This window comes from Pangasianodon hypophthalmus, chromosome 8, assembly GCF_027358585.1.
Source record: "Pangasianodon hypophthalmus isolate fPanHyp1 chromosome 8, fPanHyp1.pri, whole genome shotgun sequence".
NCBI classification, from domain to species: domain Eukaryota; kingdom Metazoa; phylum Chordata; class Actinopteri; order Siluriformes; family Pangasiidae; genus Pangasianodon; species Pangasianodon hypophthalmus.
In genome coordinates, this window is record NC_069717.1 from 26,668,951 (window position 1) to 26,682,874 (window position 13,924).

General features: G+C 40.7%; 1 protein-coding gene across 6 annotated transcripts in view; it reads left to right on the forward strand.

Annotated features, from left to right (window-relative positions):
- Positions 1 to 13,924, forward strand: part of adgrd1 (adhesion G protein-coupled receptor D1) — a 52,887-nt gene that overhangs the window by 29,290 nt on the left and 9,673 nt on the right. For all 6 annotated transcript variants that reach the window (XM_026945890.3, XM_026945892.3, XM_026945893.3 and 3 more), the window contains 5 exons: positions 5,635 to 5,708; positions 7,562 to 7,685; positions 12,063 to 12,166; positions 12,284 to 12,395; positions 13,554 to 13,707. In XM_026945890.3, coding sequence (XP_026801691.1) covers positions 5,635 to 5,708; positions 7,562 to 7,685; positions 12,063 to 12,166; positions 12,284 to 12,395; positions 13,554 to 13,707 — 568 coding nt within the window. The remainder of the gene's footprint in view (positions 1 to 5,634; positions 5,709 to 7,561; positions 7,686 to 12,062; positions 12,167 to 12,283; positions 12,396 to 13,553; positions 13,708 to 13,924) is intronic.

Sequence of the window (13,924 nt, forward strand, 5' to 3'; positions counted from 1 at the left end):
AGTTTGTGAGTGATTTTTCCTCTGGCTGATGTTGCATATGATTGCTCTTTTGGGACTTTTGGAAAATGCTAGCAAGGAACAGCTCCAACTTTTTTTCCCTTGACATTTTGTGCAAACTGAATAAAAGTTGTTTGACTCTCCTCTGTCTTTTTTTCATACGCTGAATAGTAGTTACTGCGTCGATTCGATTTCAGCGTCTTACCTATGATCGGTTTGCTTTTCTCAGCAGCCGGGAAAAAAAAGGTTCGTGTGGAATTATGTGAAAATCCTGGAGCACAGGAACAAGCACCAAAGGGCTTTTAACCTGAACCAAGCCACGCTGTTGGTCATAAATTTGGAACAGAGGTTCAGTCGTTGGCCAGCCACTAAACCATATCCCTGCCAATGACGGTGCCTGGATCCAGCTAGCAGGTTGATTAGCCTTTGTGTTGCATGCATGCCTGCGTGCATGCGTGTGTGTGTGTGTGTGTGTCTATGTGTGTCTAAGAACAGACTCTCTAAATTATGGCCTCAGTAGTGCATAGGCTCAATTATAGAGCACCGCTGGCTCTGGGGAGAAGAAGTTGAGATTGAAAGGCAGTGGTTCCTTTACTTGTGTATCTTGTGTGTTGTGGCAGGGTGCCCTGGCATCACTAGCTCAGCCACACACTTTATTTAGACCAGGCAGCTCCTAAAATATGCCTCACCACAGAGTGGGGCAATGCATGACAGCGGAGCCTGTGCATTTGTGTGGAGGGTGTGTACGCGGAGAGATATTTATCGCTTGGTTTGCGTTTACGTGGGAGGGAGCGACTAAATCTAATGCCATTATCTCATTTAGGCTGTCTCATGTGTATGTGATACTGAGGTAGTTATCAGGACTTGAATTGCATGTTGTCCTCAGTGATAAAAGTGTACGGCGCTGAATCACAGGATGTGCACTGAAGCCTTGAGTCATCTCATTAGTTTAACCGTTTGACCCAGCGTGAGTAAATCAGTGTTGTGTTCTTTGCAGTGGAGATCAAGACTGGGTGGAGACTAAATGACGTCTCACTGAGGAGTAAGTGAGCAGCGGGACACTGTGATGTAATCATGGGCGGATCAAGCACAGAAAGAGTTTCTCACATAGAGGACTTACCGGTAGTCAGTGTTTTTCAGATTCACAGTTTACTTACTCCTGGGGATCATTTTGAACAGCTTCCATGGATGATTTTTTGGGAGTTACATATACTTATTTAATTTTTTTTTTTACAGCCTCTCTTTTTTCTTTCTTGAAGGCAAACAACACAGCTTGTCATGTAACCAAGAAAGTGCAAAGCGCGAACTCCTCTGTCCTAAAGACATTCCCATGAAGGAAAACTTACTAATTGTTACAAAGCACTCACACTGGAGACTCCTTCCATTAATGTTAAAAAAAAAACTTCTCCTAACAGAAAATGTCACCATATCAACAAGTATACATTTTTCTTTGTTAAACAACACTAAGTTTTGTTAATCCATTTATTATTAGGTTTAAATTATGTTGTGCATCTGCTATACCAGTTCCTGTGAATGAGTTGTTATTATAGAAATGATAATGTATTAATATAAATTTAGAATTTATGTTAGAGCCATGCTGTTATAGAAAACTAATCCACACCCTCTGATTTGAGAATTTAACCGCACTGTTCACTTTAGTCTCATTTAACAGTCTGTATTTGTGTTGTTAGATCATTGATTCTTTCTGCAGAGTTTTCCTTTGTACTGGTTGCTTGATTGGAAAAATAATCCAATCACACAATTGGCTAACAGAGAAACAGCACCAAGAAATCTCTGCTGACCAGCCAAATGGCAAGAGTCTTGTTTTTTTTCCAGTATAGATGAAACCATTTTGGTGTGAAGAAGGCAGGCCAGGCATTTCAGTGATTGATTAATTAATATCAGTTTGGCAGGGATTTAAAGTTCTCTTCTGCCAAATTGTGAATTGTATATCTGTAGTTTTGAAATTATACTAGTGGACTCAACATCTTGACTGGAAATAACTGGTCAAATCCTGAGACTAACTACGTCTTGACAACAAGAGACAAAAGCCTTACATAAACTTGACATCGCACACTCCAATCAGCAAAGCTGTGGACTGAGAGAACACATGAAGTGGGAGGTGGACCCAGGCAAATTAGCATTTAATTACGAGCATGTGCCAGTGTGAGGCTCAGAATTACAGCAGTATAAGATTATGCAACCCACTACCGTGTGATGGGCTGGTGAGAATAACGTCACTGCATCTGCCCAAGCACCTCACGAAAGAACTGAGGTTGCATAATGGCATAATGATTAACCTTCCAGGTCTAAATTAAATAAGTGAAGTTACGTGGACTCTAAATGTTTGTTTCATTTTCTACAAAAGGCTCAGGGTAATTACTTACCTATGCAGTCTTTCTCTTTTCCCTCTCTCTTGCTCTGTTTCACTGAGACTAGCTCTTGGAAGTGAGCTACTCCAGAGTTCTGTGCTCTTTTGTAAGGCCTCTGTTGTTTATAAAGTGTTGGAGCGCTTTCACGCTTCCCCAGCACATACTGAGAGCTGCAAGGCAGAGGGAAGCAACAAACAAATACACACATATACACATTGCTCATTCAGTCCACTGAGCAGTAAGGGTGAAACCTGTCTGCACAAGAGAGGGGGAATAGAGATGAATGGATTGATGGGAAGAGAGAGAGAGAGAGAGAAAGAGAGAGAGGCATGGTGTCATTCTCTCCTCTTGTCAGTGTGGCTGTGGAACGGTGAGCCAGCGATGCGAGTGTCTGGTCACTGTCAGTATGGGTCAGAGTTTCCCCTCTCTCAACATTTCACAAGTGGAAAATCACTTCCTGCTACTGCAGCTGTCAACATGGCAATGAAAGAGCTGAGGGGGAAAAGATAGAGAGATGGAAGTAGAGTGTAGATAGCAAAGGATAGATAGATAGATAGACAGACAGACAGACAGATGGGTGATTGGCATCTATCCACAATACCACAGCTGTCAACAGGGCAGTGAAAGAGCTGAGGGAGAAAAGGTGGATGCGTAGAGTATGTAGAGACTAGATAATGCAGGGTGGATGAATAGATGGTTGGATAAATGGTAGGCAGGTATACACAACTTTGTGTACTACCCAAGAATCTTCCAGGATTAGCTTGTATTACTGATGGATGGTTTGATGGATGGATGGATGGATGGATGGATGGATGGATGGATGGATGGATGGATGGATGGATGGATGGATGGATGGATGGATGGATAGATAGATAGATAGATAGATAGAACGATGGATGGATGGATGGATGGATGAGAGGACAGATAGATAGATGGATGGATTCATGGTTGGATGATAGGCATGTATAAACAAGTATGTACACTACCTTGCAGAATTAAAATGATTTACTGATGGATGGATGGATGGATGGTAGGCATGTAGGCATGGTAGACAAGATTCTTGTAGTACCCAAGAATCTTTCAGAATTAACACGTATTACTGATGGATGGATGGAGTAAGTAAACCGATGACGGATGGATACATCCTGGTTTTCACTGCTGACTAGACAAGATGATTTCTAGATAGACACTTGAGAGGAGTGAATGTTGATTATTTTCTAGTAATGGGGAGACAGACATCCTCTGCTTGTGTGTGTGTTTTGTTCTATTTGTGTGTGTGTGTGTGTGTGTGTGTTTGCTGCACTAGCGACCCCCCCCCTTTCTGGGATGTTGGGATGTGGTATATGGCCCTGCCCTCTTCCATCTGGATCTGCTTAACTCTAACACACAGACAGAGTCTTATGGAGCAGAGCAGTGCTGCAATAAAATCAAACACTCACACACACACTCTCTCTCTCACACACACACACATATACACAGCCATATGTATTGCAGGATTGCAGGTCAGAGCTATTAAGGTGTCGTACATGCAGGAGATCTCTGATTGTTGAAGGATTAATGGTAAGGCTATTACAGGGAGAGAGAGAGAAAGAGAGAGAGAGAGATGAAGTGAGGAGAGAGCTGTGATGTGGTGCTCAGACACCCGACACAAGACTTCCATCTCACATTTTCCGTATCCGTACATATCCATTTAATCTGATCACACAGACGGAGAATGCAGGCCAAGACACAGGTCCGGCACCTGGAGGTGTGAAGGTGTGCTCACATTTTGTGTACTCAAAAACCAACTAATTCAGTTTTGGAAACTGCATTTTTGATTCACAGTCAAAACATGGCCAAGCGCTAATGGCCACACACACATGCATTCCTCGGGCCATTAGCTCAGAGGCTCCAGGGACCTGCTGGATCACATCGCAAATATGATCTGGAAAAAATGATCAGTCCTCACTGAAAACATACAGTGAAAGAGAAAGAAAAAGAGAGAGTTTCATAACATATCAATAACACCCCTCACTCCATGTCTACTGTTTATTCCTCTGATTTCTCTACATATCTGTCCAACACTCACATACCCGCACACAATATTCCCAGTTGGGCTATAATTAGGCGCTTAGCGTTCTTTAGATGTTTATAGCCGGCTCTACACCCATCAGGCAATATAACTTAATCACAGCACAACAAAAGCAGTCGTATGGTTGTTTATGCTGGCACCTGCTTAGTTAAACAGTCTCCACCTTCAGAGGGCACAGCTCTGTGGCTAATAGCCTCATTAAGCAGAGCTAAGCGTCCAAATATCCAAGCCGAGGCATGGAAGATTTGGAAAATGCTGGAAGGAGCAGCTAGTTGTGTCATTACTTATTTCCAGTATTTAGAGCTGGCATGGTGCTTGTTGAGAGCTGAGAGGCTCCATGAGTTAAGGATAACTTTTTTTTGAGGTGCTGCATTCACATTAAGCAGAAGAAAAAAAATGTACGCACACGCACATACTGAAAACCAGCAGAACTATATAATGGCTGCCTGTTGAGTATTTGTCAACAGTTATTAAGTATATATCCAATATATCTAATTTTGTTTGCATTCAGTCTGCCCTCATAATGGATAATAATAATAATAATCCTTAATAATTTCCTTCCCTATCCCTTCCCTATGCCCTACTACGGCCCAACTCCAAGCCAAGACGGTCATCTTCCAGATCTGATTTATTAGATCGAAGTCATAGAATTGGCTCATTTTCGCAAACTCTAACTCTTCCGACTTAGTCTTTACTTTGGCTGAATTTTCGTGCCACATTGAGAGTCAGATGAGCTCCAGCGACTGGGATGGCACCTCTCCAGATCTAATCTTCAGCTCACTTCCACTCTAGCAACTTGTTCAGTTACTAACTGTCCGTTCCTCTTGCTCCCTCCTTTCCTCTGGTTCTTACAAGTCATTAATAGATGATGTTTAGAAAGCCAGGAGGAGATCTTTGGCCAAATGCGCACTCCCGTTTTACACAAACACTGCCATGGTGATACACCATGTTTTGCTTCATTGCTTGGCTTTGTTCGCTTAGGATGTGACAGGCTTACTGTCATCTTGCACCTCAGCTCCACAAAGGGGAGTAGAGTAAATAACGCAAATGCTTGGCTCTGTCCTCTCTCCTCTCTGATATGTTGGGTATGATTCATCAAATTGAGAAAAGAAGTAACAATCTTAAATTATAGTGACGTAGTTGTTATCTTAAAGAACTTGTTTTGACAGTAAATTCACTCTAAATCTGTTTCAGAGCAAAGAGCAACAACTTCAGGCCATGAACGAGAGCAACAAAGTCTTCCTCTACTGCGCCTTCCTGGATTACAGGTGGGTCTCGCAACCACATGAATGAAAGAATGAAACAGGAATTTATGATGGAATGAGCCTGACATGTGTGACATCAGAAGGTGCTTTGGAAAATATTTATTGCCAGAACATGTAAATACTGTACTGTTTATGTTTGTTGTGTGTATAGGTATATACATTTAATAATATACATTTAATATACATTTTCATTGAACCGATCATGATCAGATAGCATTAGACCACAAGGTTTTAACTTCCACAGCACATGTTACAATTGCATTTTGTTCAGAAATTAGCCAGACTGCCTTTGGAGGATATCTTTGTAACAGTCAGTAAGTTTTCCACCACAGGACAGAGGTTTTTCCGCTTTGCAGTTTCTCTGTAACATGACAAGCTGTTTCCTGTCTTAATAACTTCAAGAGTGAGAAAAAAAAAAGGCTGGTAATGGGATGGCTGCTGTAGCGTAAATGTGAAAGAGAGAAACTAACTTATTTTGTGGACATTCCACAACATTAAATGTGACTATAAATGGTTAAAAAGTACGTGTAACTTGTTAACAATGTAAAAATTGTAACTGGTGGATTTTCACTATGGTATAAGATGAATAAGACTCTTCAGGACATGAGGTTACAGGATAATATTCAACTTCAGGGTGGTAACGGTAAATCCGCTTCACACTGGGCCACATCAGCGTAACTCATCATTGATTATATTCCTATAACACCCCATTATGTTTTATTCCTTACATAGATTGCATGGTGACCCAAAGTGTAAACGGACAAGTGTTGTTCCACATGTACATTATTTTCTGACTGTGGTTTATACATGAACCCGAAATACATGAGGTATTTAGTTTCATATTAGAGCACAGTCCTGCAGTCTTTTCAATTCTTTTTGTTTTTTTGTCGAGTCACATACATTTTATTTATTAAAGGATTTTGTGTGAAGAAAAGCAATATACTGAGAAATCACTTAGGCCCAATAACTGCCGCCAAATTTAGGATTGCAAGGAAGGTTGTAAATCGCAAGGAGCACTGCGTGTTTGTTTTGGAGGGAGACTCCTTCCTTCCGCTACTCCTTCTCTCTCTCTCTCTCTCTCTCTCTCTCTTTCTTTCTCTCTTTCTCTCTCGTCTGGGGGTATTTAATGGAATTTCACTCATGCAAGATGGACGGGAGGCCAAACCTGGGAAATGGGGGAATGTCTGCACTTGGCAGGATAGTTGTGGCTGCAAATGAGATAAGACTAAATATGCACAAAACCTAAGCAGAGACTCAGGTCTGTATCTAATCACTGAAATTAGGTTTCAGACCGGCTTCATATTTCTTTGTGGTGTTGTTGGATTGCTGAGCTCAGAAGTCATATCTCCTTTTGAGCATATGCTTGTAATATTTAAGCAGTTGTCTGTCAAGCCAAGTAAGGTAAAATGCTACACAGCTTGACGTAAACATGTTTGTAAAATCCATGCTACCAATCCCAGCGTTGTTTTGAGCGACCCGAAGATGTATTTGCACTGGACGAATGATTTATTTTACATTTGCGGAAAGCTTATCTGACCAAAAAATGCCAAGTGATGAAGGTTTGGAGTACAGATGTGTGGTCTGTCCAAAACGAGGCCAAGAATAGTGTTGTAATGGTAGCAGTGTTTAGTGTGAGCCATTATTAGATGCTTGTTTATATGAAGAAAGCATTGCCATGTGTACCTGAACTTTTATGTTTGTTTAATATGTGATACCTATCTGGGTGCCTGCGAAACATGTTGTGACACAGATGTCCACTTGAAAGATTTGGAGCATAGTATGCATCCTTACCCAGCTGTGAATCCAAACAAAGAGTGTAATGCGTGTGTGGGTGTGTGTTTCTGTGTGTGTTTCAGCTCTAAGGAAGGCGTATGGTCCAACAACGGCTGTCTGAGAGCTGGAGGCAACCTTTCCTACTCTGTCTGCGTGTGCAACCACCTGACTAACTTTGCCATCCTCATGCAGGTGGTTCCTGTGGAGGTGAGAATAATCCAGTTATCCACTAGATTACGGGTTTGGGGTTGGGGGTCACATTGGTCTCAAGATTTGGAGGCAGGTGGATGTTAACAATCCAAAACAGCAGGTAGAATTCAAACCATGGGGCAAATACAATACAGATAAACCTGATCAAAACCATGGAGAAAGCAAAAGGAAGACAATAGGGAAATATCTCTCAGAGTCAAAATAGGAAAAGAATGGCAAGACGTGACAAAGAGTCAATGGAGTGAAAAGTTTAGAAGACTGTTGCTTTTTAAGAGCTGCAATTAGCTTGTTTATCGTGAGTCTGTCACTGCCCAGTATACTAGTCATAAATTTTTTTGAAGCCATGATCATTTGCATGGGGCCTTAGGCGCTGCCACTTCCACAGAACGAATTAAACAAATTGGTTTGTTGTTTATTTCCCCAAAAAAGAATAATGCTGTTGTCCATTTCTCCTGCGACACTCAGCATTCAGAATTCAAATGATGGTTCACATTATTTTTTTCACTGCTTTGCACAATGCTAGCCTGTGTGCGCACATTAGCCTGTATACACTACTGAGACTGGGAAACAGTGCCAAAAAACAACTAGCGAATAAATTAGTAACTGCGTCTGGACGAGACGAGAACTAGTAGATAAATCAGGAACTCTAATGACATCAGGACCGCCACATGTTTTGCACTAGAGACACATCTTGGTCTGTTTCAGCAAAATAATTATAATAATTTTAGCATTAATTTTGCCAAACCAGCAAAATCCAGATGATGTAATGAAGTAGGCTTGGGTTGGTTCTCATTGTTATCTGCAGAGTAAGGGCTAAAATCACTATACCAACAGTACACACTGTGTTCTTTAAAATAAAACACAATGCACCAGAGCCAGATTAACCAACAAACAAACCAGAAATAACATGAAGTACAGGGTTTAACTGATGTGGTTCACACTATATCATGATGGAATGTCTGAAACAAATCTAATACAAAGGTGTCTGACATTATGTTTGTCATTTTCAGACCCCTTGTAGTTAACATCATATCATTTATCCTGTTTGATATGATTTAGTTTATGTTGTTTCCTAGTGCATGTTTAGTGTTTTTATTAAGTAGCCTAACAGCATGTTTTCGAAACACTGCATGTAGAGCGGTGCTAATTGTTTATACACCAGATGTTACTGGGCTTGCCTGCATAATCATTTAATGAAAATATTTTGTTTAACCTCCAGTGAGCTTCCACAGCTAGCTTGTTTTTCATTATCCATTAGTCAGCTTTTAGTCAAATCTCTTATTTTTTACTTGATTTTTTGTGATATTATTTATTTCAGTTGGATTCAAACACCAATATTAGTGGCATAACCAAAATTATTAGAAGAAATATAACACTATAAATTTTCATTATAGTGCCAGTCTATATATAGGGAAAAGTTCACTTGACATTTGTTTTTTACATTTCTGCTCCTTACAATGCTACTCTTTGGTGATACTCCAGAAACTCACCGCCTCCATGCTAATTGTTGTGGTTAGGTTGATTTTGGAGTCCAGTCAGTGGTCCACCAACATGGTTGGAGCAGCGTTCCTGAGACCCATGTGTCCTGAGGAAGGAAGGGGAGAGAACGTATTTCTTGCGGTCTTAAGGGGATTTCTGTGGGCGAGCCTCCATTAAGTGTGGTTAAGCATGCACCATATGAACATGGAACTTAAAATTCTGCTAGGATTATTACTACAGAGCCATATTTCACCATAGTGATAGTTTATTTTAAGCTTTTTTGGATTGGTGAGAAACAGTAAGGTACAGTCAGTCCTTGTGACTCCCATCAGTCTTTGCCAAGCTCAGTTTCTCAGACATTAAGGTCAGGTCTCAGTAGGAATCTCCAAAAAAATAAAAAGATTCATTGCTGAATCAGATGCTTAAATTTGTTTTCAATAGACAACCAGCCAAAAGCATACAAGTTATGATTGGCTGAAGAGCTCACTAAATCTCAATGAGACTTTAGAAGAGATGACATTTTGGAAGGAGATGAGAAGATTCTCAAGAGAGAAAGACAGAGAGGGAGTACATTTTGTATCTGGTTAATTTGAAGCTCAGCATTGTGTGTGAGAGTATCTCACAGGAGGCTGAGTGTGTGGGCTGAGTAGAGTGGACCAGAGGAGATTGTCTGCTCATAAATAACAAAGTGGTTAAGAGATACTGAATAAGAGCTATGGCATGGCTAGATATGTCAAGGATAGCCTTTTTCAGCACGTTTTTGGTACTTGTTGATACTGATACCGATACCAAGTGAGTATTAATCAATCAAGGATTTATGAAAGTGTTTATGAAAAGTGCACACATACACGTCCACACACATACGCTACAAGGATCTTCTTTATAACATCAGCAAGATGATTTTAGTTCATTAGCTAGCTATGTTAGTCACCTCAACAGGTTTGTAGTGGAGAAGTGGTGGTTTTGTTTCACTTTAGAAAACAGCTTCTGTACAGCTGTAAGTATATAACGTAAGTATAACGTTTGTATATGACAGATATTGGCTGAGTAGTTGACAAGAACAACATACTGGCTAAATGATGTTGTTGTTTGTTTTTTTTACTCACCTATCATTGTCTGTAGATTTCAGCTTCAGTTACTCTCATGTGCTGTTAACAATTAACTCCTCATGCTGAGTTTTGTGTTTAAGATGTTTCATCAGGTTACTTGTATTGTAGGAAGACGCTGCAGTTCCTCCTCCTGTTTTCTGTTTTGCTTTGATTGCATCATTAATTGTGAATTAAGTCCAGATCGCTGTATCATCTGTTCATTAGCATGGTACACTAGGCTTATTTCACATAGTATCACGTGGTTTTGGATGTTGATATCGGAGCATTTCTTTACGAGTACAAGTAGGAGTAAATGAGCACGGTACATCGATGCATCCCTAATCAAAGATCACCATCCATTCAGAAATTTGAGTCAGAAAACAACTCCAAAAGAACAACCGATGAATTACAAAGTGACCAACATATTCTAGACACCCAGGTGCAGTGCAGCTTGGCTTTTGGATTTGTAAATAAAATCTCTCACCAGTCAGGCCTGTTCCAGCTGCGATTCTAAACTCTGCCTGTCTTCAGGCTTTAATTATCGGCTTGCCACAGTCTTCCAGGCTGAGGGATCATCCTTTTTTGGATGCATACTGAGGAGATATTCTGGGCCCTCCATAATCACGAAACAGGAGGAAGTTCTAGCATACATAACGTCCAGCTATGGGAACAATCATTTTTACGAGAACACGCCACCTCAGAGGAATAGCTCTTTGCCTTTATTTAATAGAAAAAAAACTTTTTCCGTATCTGACTTTAGCGTGGTATTGTGAACTTTGTAAAAGCCTTACTGAAAATGTAATACATTCTATTGTATTTCAATATGTTTATTTTTACCCCAACACTTTTTTTTACTGAAAAGGGGTTCATTATTTGCATGCAGACGAGCCTGAAGGAAGTCTCCGGGTGATCCGATTTCTCTGAAGCCCACCAGGCAGAAATAATAGTCACATTTCTTTTGGCTCATGGTCAGTGTACCTGAGCTTGAAATGTAGTGTTCAGAATGATGATCAAAGCAGAAACAGTTAGGAATATAATTCATTTCACAGTGACTTCAGTGGGTGATTCGGTTGATATTTCACCCTGCATAATTTACCATGAAGTGCTACTGTTAGAGCAACATTTATTTTTCCGAGCAGTTCATAATGATGAGTTGACCAGATGTTAGGATTAAACATCTTTGGTTTAAAATGGATGAAAAAAAAGGTCTTCCAACTTAACTTTATCATTACATGTATGGAAAGCAACTACTGTATATAAAACTGTATCAGTCAAGTGTAACCTTTGACTTTGCATTGAATTACTGGTGAGAGAGAATTTCAGTGTTTATTCGGCTCACGTCATTCCAGCCTTCCTGTGGTTTCTGACCTTTTCAGTGGCTCGGTCTGCTGAATAAAATGGACCTGTTTATAACATATTTACATAAATATTCATCCAAAAAAGAAATGCGGTTATGTTCAAGCAACATCGGTGTGGAATAGGTGGTTGGAAGATACTGATGGGACTGTACAGCTGCTTTTAATTAGTTTCCAGTTTACTAATATCATGTGGTAGAGGTTTTACTTTAAGATTGAAATTCCAGATTTTAACTTCTGCTCAATTGAACAGTTGGAACCACAATGTGAAGTTTTTTAATGCAATGTTTAAACATGGAGTGTCTTTATACTGCAGTAAAACCTCTTTTCCCATAGGAGTTAACTGAATCTTTACCGACATGTCAGTGTATTACCTGGGGTTATTTGTACTGGTCATTGTATAGAAGGTAAAATACAGTGTAATCTCTATTGCTCTGTTTTGTCCTGCACAGCTCGCTAAGAGCCATCAAGTGGCTCTCTCCACCATTACCTATGTGGGTTGCTCCATCTCCATCTTCTGCCTGGCCATCACCTTGGTCACCTTCGCTGTGCTCTCGTGAGTAGGCTAGTTTTGCCAAAAGAGTCACTCATGTACTCTGACTTGCTATTACACTGTATCTCATATAGCTAGCTGTCTCTGTGTTTGTGTGTGTGTGTGTGTGTGTGTGTGTAGGTCTGTGAGCACCATCCGGAACCAGCGCTATCACATCCATGCTAACTTGTCCTTCGCCATCCTGGTGGCCCAGATCCTTCTGCTCATCAGCTTCCGCTTTGAACCCGGGACGGTAAGTGTCCTCCTCTACGTCTGTCGCTCTCTTTTGAACCATCGTATCTTATTCCTGACGTGTTTCGGAGAATTAGTACCTCAGCAGTGAATATTCTAATGTCCGTGAGTTCACATCTCAGTCTTCATCAAAAGTAAGGGTCTGGGGAAACCCTTAACTTCTTCAGAGGCTCTGACCCTGCGTTTCTTTTCATGTTGGGGCATGAGAAAAAAAACAATTGCCTCTCTGGGGATTAATAATTCCAAAAGTAAACGTAAAAAAAACTTTGAGATCCATGAGAGCCATACTGTCTTTGTTTCCATTGTGTTTATCTTATGGTCATAGAGATAATTCCCTTAGGAGATCCTGAACAACAGCTGTATCTCAGTTAAAGTGGACCTGCTTTTTCTTCCAGTCAGACTCCATCCTGATGTGCGCTTTGAGTGACTGGACGACAATAACAGCCAGACGGTTATAACCACCATTTCCCCGGTCATGATGCCTATTATTATGGAGTGCTTACGGCAAATACAATTATGTCCTTTTTTGCAGCAGGATGTTTTCGTCCAATAGAGATAACAGGAGATGTCTTGTTACGGTGAATTGTCCAGGCAAAGGTAAAGTTAGATGAATGTGCTGATCTTCTCGCATGCCTCCAACGGGGCTGTCAAACGGATTCAATAAAGCGCCAAAGTGATTTAATTTCCTCAGCTCAGATCTCCCGTCTGAGGACGTGACCGCTCTCACTCCTGGAGCAGAGCATAATGTCATTTCATTACACATCTCTATTGGATGTGAACTTTGTGCCTCCATTTCCCAGTGCCTGATTTATAAACTGCGATGAGCTTATAATGAACTGATAAATACAGTTTCTGTTCTGTACTAAGAGCTTCACTTGGTTAGTAGAGATGGGGAAGAAACCCTGTTTCACCTAGTAGGTGTGCTGTTGGATCATATTTTCCACTGCTCAGTGTGTGTTAATCGTCCTTTCGGTTTGTGACCACTGCTGAATGGAAATTTTTTGTTTCTCAACCTAGTAGTGACCCCAAGGTGTTAAAAAACATTCAGTAATGTGTGTAGTTTGTAATTTTACACCTAAATTCCACCCACCCTTTTCTTTTAGAGCCCCACGGTGTGTAATTGCGTAGTGACCTTTGACACTTTTTCTCTGTCCTTTAGTTGCCCTGTAAGGTGATGGCAGTGTTGCTTCACTTCTTCTTCCTGTGTGCGTTCGCCTGGATGCTGGTGGAGGGGCTTCATCTCTACAGCATGGTGATCAAAGTGTTCGGCTCTGAGGGCAGCAAGCACTTCTACTACTACGGCATAGGCTGGGGTGGGTGAGCTTGTTTTTTTTTTCACAAATGACGCAACAATATGCACATTTCTAAACATTCAGTTAAAGTACAGTGATACAAAGTATTGAGAGAATTCATTAATTAAAAGACTTTTGAATTAAAAGAGGTTTGTATAAGTTACAGAGTGGTGCATTCGGGAACTAAAAAGGACCAATTTAACCAAATTAAACACCAGAGGAGTGCAGGGTAAATGAC